The sequence below is a fragment of the Cynoglossus semilaevis genome, unplaced genomic scaffold, assembly GCF_000523025.1.
Source record: "Cynoglossus semilaevis isolate Cse_v1.0 unplaced genomic scaffold, Cse_v1.0 scaffold2642, whole genome shotgun sequence".
Lineage (NCBI taxonomy): Eukaryota > Metazoa > Chordata > Actinopteri > Pleuronectiformes > Cynoglossidae > Cynoglossus > Cynoglossus semilaevis.
Genome location: NW_007585152.1, coordinates 8,421 through 18,573, shown reverse-complemented (window position 1 = coordinate 18,573; position 10,153 = coordinate 8,421). Strand labels below are relative to the sequence as shown.

The following is a 10,153-nucleotide window of genomic DNA, read 5'->3' as shown; positions in this document are numbered from 1 at the left end:
TATACCTTTATATATTTTAATCATACTTAGTAACAAATACTGAATACTAAAATATTTTTGGACAAATATTGGGATTTTGATCTATCTTGATTAATTGTGATTAATATTCATTATTCATTTTGACTATTAACTGTCATTAATCGTGATTAATTGTGTCCATTAATCACAATTATTTGTGACCTTTCCACAGTTGTCTCTTGATTAATCAGATCAAAAATAGTATTTAATTGTTTCATAGCCCTAATAATATTTTCAATACCTTACAAATGTACTTGTTGTAATGTTGATATACATGATATATAAACTATATATATATATATATATATATATCATGTCCAGTATATATTTTTATGAATATACAGTACAATAAAAACATTTTTAAGGTTTTGATTACATTTAAATCCTTATTACTATACAGCACTTACTGACAGATAATAACAACTGTTATTTAGTCCCAGAGCGTACTTCCTGTGTGGCTCCCCATGTGGCTGTCAGTGTTTTCCTCCTCCCTCCTTCTTGTGTCAGATCGAGCTCAGCAACTCCCACAGCTTCCTCATCATGACTTGGCATGTCGTGAGATTTTGGAATGAGGTGGCGGTGGGAGATGGGAGCCTCTCCAGCAGGCTTTATTCTCACCTCCTTCCCCAGGGATCCACACACCAGCTGGAACTCTCTTCATTATGTACCCGGTTTGGCGAAGGGGTCAAAATGGCACTCAGACAAAGTAAAGTCATATATGACAGGTTGTGTACTTCTACTGTACATTACACACAGTACAGCATCGCTCATATGCTGCTGTAGTCGGCAGTATTATCTACAGAGTAACAAGTACTCTCAAAATACTGTAATATCTGGACTACTGAACGCACCTGAATATAAGCCTCACCCATTAAATTTAAATGCATACAACCTAATTAGCTGTTAAGTGGGCCGGACCAGTACAATCACAACATAACTATAAATCATTACCTTAAAAATATCCAGAACATGAAGTGTTTTTTATTTTTTATTTTCAAAATTCATCAAGCTGACCGGAAAGAACATCGTAAGTGGGTCGGTTCTGGCCCGCCGGCCTATGTTTGACACCCTTGCTCTACATACTGTATATGTTACATCCATGCAGATTCCTATAGTATCTGTGGTGAACTTGCTTCGGTCTCTTGTGATTTACCTTCACAGTTTCATCTTTTTACATTATACCCAGGTGGCATGAAGATAAAAGAGCAATCAAATTAAATAATATTAAGAAAATATTGAATATTAATTAATAAATAAAAATTAATAAAAATAATTAAATTCAACCTGCTACCAGGATGGATTGCATGCATCGGTTATTTGTGTGCCAGAAATTAGGGAACTGTGAAAGTTGTGATTATATTTTTTTATAGCGTGTGACTGTTTTGGACTAAATGATACAGAAGAAATGAAGTCGTTCTTTAAATGAATGAATTAGTGTCCAATTTTTCCAGAAAAGTACACAGCAAAGTAAGTTAGTGCGATTCCAATAAAATAGACATTAAAGCAAGGCATTAAACAGTTTGAAGTCTGTGAACTTTTGGATTCAAAGACACGACTCGAGGCTCTGAAAGAGTAAATCTGCAGTATATGCAGTTAATGGTGCAACATCACACAGTGATCAACAAAACCCAAAGATTATAAAAATGTCTTAATATAATAAGATCCAGGATTTGAAGGTAATTTCAAAGTTTCACCAGACAAAAGTTTCCTGTGCTTTCATCACTGCTCATACACTTACTGTATGGAGTGACTTTGTAAACCAGAATAACTCTTCAAAGCCTCATCACGTTCCTTCATTTCCATAGTTTTTTTCACCCAGTGCTGGTCCGTCACCTGCAGGACGGTTTCCTCACAGTTCCCAAAAGTGCTTCGCCGGTGACAAAACTGTGTCTGAGTCTGTTGATGACTGCTGAATCATTGATGACTCTATTACGGCCCGATCCGTCTTTTAGAAGCGGCAGTCTCATTCCTGAAGATGAGCCAGTTTTTAATAGCTTCATCCTTTTTTCATCTTGGTAAAAAAAAGAAAAGAGAGAGAAGCCGGAGAAGCGAGCGTCTTTGACAGTTTTCATTTATTTAATGGCTATTTTTTGCCACCACCGTCTCCATTTACATGATGTTATTTCCGTTCATTACCTTCCAATTACAAAACCATGTAACAGGAAGTGCTGCCATATTTGGACATTGATGTTTGTAGACTTGTCCTGATGGAAAGTTGTAGATTTTTTTCTAACTGTACTGTCTACTTTATCTACATTAACTTTTGAGTTGTTGACCTCTGACCTTTACCTCTACACAGAGTTAGTGTTGCCCTCAGAGCTGTAGAAAGATAAGAACCCACTACACATACCAACGAATGCGGTGGTACAGACTTCAACGTGTGTGCGCTACGAAAGCAAACATACGTTCCCGGTGACAGAGACACACGAGTGTCCTCCTGATAATCATTTATAGAGGGGGGCAGCGAGGAGCAAAGTGCTGTTATCACAGCTTCACAGTAACACTGGCCTCTCCGAAGCCCCTCGCTCCGGGCCGCCAACACCATTAGCTTGCGCGTGGCAGATATGATGTCCACTGTCTTTACTTGTTTCAAGTGCTTCTTGTCCTCTTTCATCCTATGGAGAGACAGAGATAACGAGTCCTCTCTTCCTCTCGCCGCTGCACTCAGTCCAATGTCCATTAACACGTGAGAACAAAGGAACGTAATCCCTTCCATGTTGTTGTGTCCCCCGGGGATTTAGGAGTCCTTTCAGAGATGATCGAGAAACACTGACGATTTCCCGAAGCTTTGTCTCCATTGTTTTAGACACAGGGTCGGTTCACAGCATCAAAGGGAAGATTACAATGTTTCAATGCTAATCTGTCGTGCACCTGATGGCGCTGTTGTAATTCCGTGTACGTGCTCACGGGTAGAAAATCGAGGGCCGTGGGTATGAAGGCTGTGATGACACAGAACACAGGACACAGATGCAACTTCTCCTCCGCCCTCTGAGAGGTTTGTCAACAGACTTGAAGCAGTAATTCTCCTCTGGTGGATGTTCAATAATTCATGCCAAGACTCTCTCCGGCTCATGGTGAGAGATTGGTAATCGTCCTGACGCTCTCTGTTTCCTCTGCGCTCTGTGTTATGTGTATTATTAAATCCATATACATCTGGGTGTTTGGTTGGGCGATAGAATAAATCATCTCTTTAATGCTTTGCCAGGTGGAATGATTGTATTTGATTGTAACGTTGGCTCAGTGAATGTGCTGCACTCTGCCTGTTGTTTTCTTTACTCCACCCCATTCTTATCTTTAGAAGTGTTCTGCTGACGGAGTAAGCGCTGAACAACCCCTACAACGAACAGGAACAAGACTGTAATCATCTGAGGAGGAACAATATCACAGCAGTTTTATAGCGTTTTTACACTAAACATGTTCTGGAACATTAAAAACACCACACACAGTCTAAAACAGCTGTAATATTTCACTTTAATCAATATGAATTCAGTTGAAATAAAATGTTACGTGAAAAAAATATTTGCGCTGGTGCATCTTTGATTGACGGCTGAGATCACATGACTGGACAAGGAGAAATTAGCAGATGGAGGATCAGCTTTCCATCCTTCATCCTACCTGCTCTCAACCTTGAAGTATGGATTTAACCTTAACCTTTTCAAGTGCTTGAGTCCCTCACAGATCAGCTGGGTTAAAATGATGAATGAAGGGGGAGGAGCATCCTGACGGTGTTCTGGAGTAGCACGAGTCTGAACACCGCGTGAGGCTGTGATGGTTGTTTTGTTGTTATTTGTTGTTATTTCTTTCTTTCTTTCTTTCTGTTGTAAATGTGACAACATAAAATTCAACATAAACTACATTTCCCATAATGCACATTAATTGTATGACCCAACCTCTTGGCATCCTCAGGAATGTAAATCAACAATTAAGACGAGCAGCATCAACCCCCAAAACCTACTGTTAAATTGAATGAAACATTCAGTTTGGTTATTTTGTGTAAAAACATTATTCTCATATTTTGCTGTATTTTTGTATTTATTCCATGCAGGAAAGAGTTGCTGCCTTTGTTCAAATTCAACATTTCTGGTACAAGCGTGGTCAGCACTAGACTGTAAACAATAAATGCTCATCCTGTTTGGTAAAGCGGGAAAGCGTGATATATTCTGGGTTTTGTCGAGTCCGTGGCCTGTGCTGTGAAGTTTGCCCTATCAATTGGACGTAGTGTAGCAAACTGCTGTGCATATACTGTACGTGTGTGTGTGTGTGCGTGCGTTCCTACTTACTAGACAGATGCTGAGGGTGTCATAAAGAATTAAATAGCCAGTGCAGCGGCTTTAGCAGCTACTGTACCGCTCACGGTTGGCTGCTGATGATGCAGCGCGTTGTGCAAAATCGCTCTCTTTTTGATGTGGATTGATTTCTGGTACGACTCCAGCAGCTTCACAGCGCTGCTGCTGACATCAATATTTGACCCCGGCTGAGTACATTTTGATGTTTAAATCTTTTCATGTGTTTGTTTGCGGTTTGTTGGTCTGTAAGTGCCGGTGTGTGTGTTCATGTCCTGGAGTGACTGCACGTTGGCACGCTCCTCAGATCTGTTCTCTGCTGTGCAGCGGTGGAGTGGCGAGCTGTGCCGTTCCTAATTTTAGGCAGCCGTTGTGTGATGTGTCGGTGGCTCAGACTTCTTCAGAGGTGTGATGTTTATCTCCGTCTGTGAAGAGGCAGCGTGACGGCCAGCGCTTCTGGCCAAGGCCCTTATTTCAGCTAAATCCACCCACTGTGTGGTTATCGTACACACACACACACACACACACATACACACACAGGGTATACGCTGGTGTGTAACTAGAGAAGTCAAAGCAGTGGATCTTTTAAATGATCAGAAATGACACAGTTCTGGACCAGTGTGTTGTTGTGACTCTGTCTGGCTTTAACCGTGTTTGAGACAAAAATCAAGTTTCTCTGAACGTTCTGTTCTGTGAACAGCACAAAACCATAGACCGTATATATATTAATAGACTTAGCTACACTAGCTGCAGGCTGAGGTTGCACGGGGACTTAAGATCCATGTTTTGCCTCATTGTTTTCTGTATATCTATACATATAAATCTATATATAGATGTTTCCATAGTGTAGCGGTTAGCACGCCTGCCTTGCAAGCAAAAAGCAAAGAGTCTTGCGGTCGATTCCCAGAGGAACCACATGTCCCTAACGGTGCCTCACTCTCTTGTAGGTTGCTTTGGATAAAAGTGGCTGCTAAATGCACAAATAGAAAATTTATGGAAGTAAAATAAATTCAAATAATATGGAAGAAAAGCAAATGATAATAAAAAAAATTAAGGATTGCTTATGGCTGGATTCGATCTAAAAATCCAACTCATGATCATGAACACCAACCCTGTTCTGGGAATCATGGTGTGGAGGTGGAATCGAACCCACCACCTCACCATGCTAGTGTCCAGGCAAACTCTATGTCTGTGGAGTGGGGGTGTGTGAGCCCTTAAACATAAACATGAAATTACTCAAAGCCTCTCTTTCTCTCTCTCTCTCTCTCTCGCCCTCTGACCTCCGCAGATTGAAGACATTGTTACACGAATACAAGATGAGAATGCAGGCGGTGTAGCCATCAGGACTGTCAAAAGCTTCCTGTCCAAAATCCCCAGCGTGGTATCAGGTGAGTATTACAGTGTTCCTGTGTGTGTGTGTGTACTTATACTTAAGAATACTGCATCTATCCTCACCTTTATACATCCTGTCCCCTCTAATGTGTGTAAATTAATAAATGACTTTTTGGACAAAGACGATGATAAAAAAAGACCCCGTCTCAGTCAATGGTCTGACGCCGCTCTTGTAACAACAATTCATAAAAAGGTTATTTGGGCACTGCACTCCTGTGTGTGTGTGTGTGTGTGTGTGTGTGTGAAGTGAGTCACCAGTGTTGGACGAGGCAGTCGTTCCCTCTCTATTTCTCTCCCAGCGGCTGTTTCCGAGTGAGTCCTTTTACATGTTGCCTCCAGGCCTGAGTTAGTCACGCTCGCTCCCAGCTGCCTTTGCCAGGTTGTAAATGTCGCGCAAAATAATGTGGTGTCCAGAGGGGGCAGAGGTGTACGGAGAGAAGGAGAGGGCAGAAAGACAGAGAGAAGAAAAAAAAAAGCTCTTTTTACTGGGTTAAAGTGCTGATCTCAAATAATCGCGAATAATCACAATTAATCACAATCAATCATAATCAATCTCGAGTAATCATAGTTACTGGGTAATCACAGTTACATCTTAACTGTTATTGATTACACTAAAAAATTATACCTGAAGGACAGCAGTACTAATAATGGAACATCATAGGCAGGAATTTACAAGAAAACAAACTTTTTTGTAACAGTGTACTAAAAGGAAAGGAGTTCAAATTATTCCCAGCTCTGACAAATATCTTTGAAAAGAGAAGAACAACACTGACCTCTTCACGGTCCATTTGTATTGGGGGATTGTTGCCTTTGTCAAACCTGCTGCAGATGTAATTCTGTGACGCCACCTCTAACCGGTGTCCCACTCTCACCAGGGGCCGACATTGTTCAGTGGCTGATGAAAAACCTCTCCATTGAAGATCCAGGTATGCCTGCTGTGAAATTTGTCACCACATGTACGCACGAAAGAACCTCACTTGAAGTGACATGTAATTTCACCTGCAACCCCTGTTATTCTGTGTGCCCTTTCTTTCATGGCCGAAGCCGAGGCCATCCACCTGGGGAGTCTGATCGCGGCGCACGGCTACATTTTCCCCATCTCTGACCACGTCCTGATGCTCAAAGACGACGGAACACTTTATCGCTTTCAGGTACACAAATCTCCTACAAGCCTCTTCTGTCAGCGATGAACTTCCAGGAGGGTTTTACATACTGAATAAAATGACGGTACTTTACAAGTGGGACGTGTTTATGTTAAATGTTTTTCTCAGCAAGGTCATTACTGTAGACCCATGAAAGGCAGGGAAGGACAGAGGCCACAGGAAGAGGCCCGTGGGTCGAGAGCAGCGTTCCACTGAGATGTTGTCCCCCCACCGCCACCCCCCATATTCCATCTGATCCAGCATGAACTTTGACAGGAGGCTCTCGTGGCCACAGGCTCAGTGATGACTCATTACTGTGACTGAGCCATTTGCATCTCAATCGAGCCGGCTACAGTAGGCAGGCTCCCCTATGGGCTGCTCCGAGCGGATCACTCGCTGGCTGTGCACTTTTCCTGTCACAGGGCTGAACCCCACACTCCTCCTCCTCCTCCTCTTCCTCCTCCTCCAGCATTTTCTTATTACCTCAGAATGCATTTCTCTTCAAGTCTATTGCAAAAGATTAAGAGCTGCCATTGTTCCTGCACAGGAAAGAGGGGAAGGGATGATGGAGGGAGGAGGGGGGTGCAGCATGTGTCACACATAGTCATTCAGCTGTGGCTAAAAATATTCCCCTGATGTTGTGATGCAACAACCCCACGTCATCACATGCTCTAAAAAAGTAGTCCACAGAAACACACTTGGCTTTACTCTGTGGCTGCACTGTAACAGTAACAGTAACAGTAACAGTAACAGTAACAGGGGGTTTTATGAGATGGTTAAAAATAGACACCACACTGCAGAGGACTCAGATTAAATGAATATTTTCTTCTGTTTTTCTTTTTTTTTCTCCCCAGTTTTACAGCATGTGGATGCAGACACATACAGTTGTTTGTTAGTGCGTTATCAGTGTGTGGTTCTGTAGTTAAAGAACCCAGAGAACTGTTAATAGGACAAGTACAGGAACATGTGGTTCAACCTAGATTTTTTCACCTTTCGGTGTTGAGGATGTGGTTGCAGCCCAGCTGTAGCCGCATGTTTTTATGTAACAGTTTGTTTCCACCTTCTGGAGGAAATCCTTCAACGTCACCACGTTTGTCAGGGTGGCTGCCCTGAGTCATGACGTCCGTAAAGGCGTATCTTGAATATCTTGAAAGACAGTGAACAAGCTGCAGTTAGTGGTTCTAAAATTTCAGTACATAACACACCTGGGGTTTTTTAAGGGAAGGTCCAGATCTTTAAGACACCTTGACCTTAAAAACTGCAAGCATTGAAGATAATTGTTATGTTAACTTTTAAAAATGAATGGATGAAAAAGGTGAAAAAGCTTTAAAATTATCATTATTTCTTTTTCTTCTTTTTCTAACGAGACCTCAAAAAACAGCAACCTAAAATATAATAATTACCATATTTCAGTGGTCCCCAACCATTTTTACAACAAGGACTGATGCGCACCAGTAGCACTGTGCCAATTGTTGAAGACTCATTAAATGTTCAAAATAAAACTTCTTTGAGGCTTTATTTTGGTAGTATTGGAGTCGGAATGACTACATTTTAAAACATTGCCAGATTAATTCAAAATGAAGAACGTAAATGGGTATGGCAGGATTCTCTTTGTATGAAGTAAATTAATACAAATTACCTACGGACTAATACAGGCCTGCGGACCAGGAGTTGGAACCCCCTGCCATATTCAACCTATATTTTCTTTTCTAAAATGTATGTGCCTATCACAGGGCCAAATGACAGTTAACGTTAATCTCTCTGCTCATTAAATGAACGCCTCTGTAACCCCTCACTGTAACTGTCATCAGTATGGGAAATTATTAAAATGAGAAATAGTGACATGAAGAATGAAGCCTGAGTCAAACCATCTTCTTATTCAAGTCTTTTTTTTTCTTTCTTTTTTTTTTTTTTACAAAAAATGCGGGACAAATGAGGGCCATCCATTATTGATGAACTTGGAAATGAACTTTGAACGAATGTAAAATATAAGTTGCAACAGACATTTAAATATGCATGGACAGAATGTAGTTACCATTGCTCCCCTGATGGCTGTGTCTAGCACATGCACGTCAAGGCTCATTATTACACACAGGGTAGACTGACTCTGTGTGTGTGAGTGTGTGTGTGAAAGACAGACAGGGAGAGAGAGGATCCATAAAATTATATCAAATTGTAAATTATCTCTCAGCGTCTTGGGGGGAACATAATTAACCACTGCTGTCTGTGTACGTCTATAAACCAAAGCTGCTTCTGTTTTCTTCCTTCCTTCTTTCATCAGTCTCCGTACTTCTGGCCTTCCAACTGTTGGGAGCCTGAGAACACAGACTACGGTGAGTCACACACACTGTCTGTCATTTCCTGCCTGTGTCTGTCGTCTACCGTGCTCCAAACAAGGCTTTCACCTGTGCATCTTCCTGCCGGAGCTGAAACGTTGACGCTCCCTCACTATCAATGAGGAGGTGACGCCTCCCCTGTGATGTACCGTACAGTGAATCATGTCCCTGAGGAGCAGCCATTGAGGAGGATCCTGTGGGACATTATTAGCTTTACAAAATAGGCAGAGTGGCTGATGTGGTCACACCGCCTTCTCTCTGCGTGACATTTACGCCAAGCTTGTTATTTCAGAAGATGACACACAACTGCTGCACTGCTCCAGTTGAACGTTCATTAGCTCCAGTTCACGCAGCTGAGACCTCAGTGAAAAAAAGAGCAGCCGACATCAGCAGACATGCTGTTTTTCTGTCTTATTTTTTTCGTTCTTTGTTTCGTGCAATTCACATAATCCTCTTCCTCTTCATTCATTTCTGCTGTGTCCTCTCTGTGACTTTCTCCCTCCAGCCATTTACCTGTGCAAGCGCACCATGCAGAATAAAGCCCGACTGGAGCTGGCTGACTACGAGGCTGTGAGTATGCTGTCCCTTTGGTTTGGCTTTTTCCTGATCTTCTTCTTTTTTTTTAAGTTAATCCTCAGTAGGATCTATTGGCAACACTGAAAGATCAAAGAACATTTACACAGTGTACCTTCATGATAAAAAAAAGGCACAAAATGACCTTTTAAACCAAAGTGAAGAAATGACAAAGGTTTGAAATTTAAAAAACGTCCCTCGAAAATATGCATTGGTTTTTAGACAACTTGTTCAGGTAAGATTATATATTTTCATTGAGAAATTTGTTTAAAAAATAGTTTTGATCCTTACAAAAAGTAAGTATTACTACTTCTACCTATTTTGGAGTACCACAGTACTGACTACTATTACACGTACCAGAAAATGTATATATATATATATATATATATATATATATATATATATATTT

The 10,153-nt window shown here is 41.3% G+C and overlaps 1 protein-coding gene across 1 annotated transcript in view; it reads left to right on the top strand.

Moving 5' to 3' along the window:
* The window catches only part of LOC103398914 (regulator of G-protein signaling 6-like), a gene marked incomplete at its 3' end in the record, with an annotated part of 46,039 nt that overhangs the window by 27,548 nt on the left and 8,338 nt on the right, over positions 1–10,153 (top strand). Inside the window, exons 3-7 of the mRNA XM_025053879.1 lie at positions 5,590–5,689; positions 6,569–6,619; positions 6,738–6,844; positions 9,117–9,168; positions 9,677–9,741. Of these exons, the coding sequence (XP_024909647.1) occupies positions 5,590–5,689; positions 6,569–6,619; positions 6,738–6,844; positions 9,117–9,168; positions 9,677–9,741 (375 nt within the window). The remainder of the gene's footprint in view (positions 1–5,589; positions 5,690–6,568; positions 6,620–6,737; positions 6,845–9,116; positions 9,169–9,676; positions 9,742–10,153) is intronic.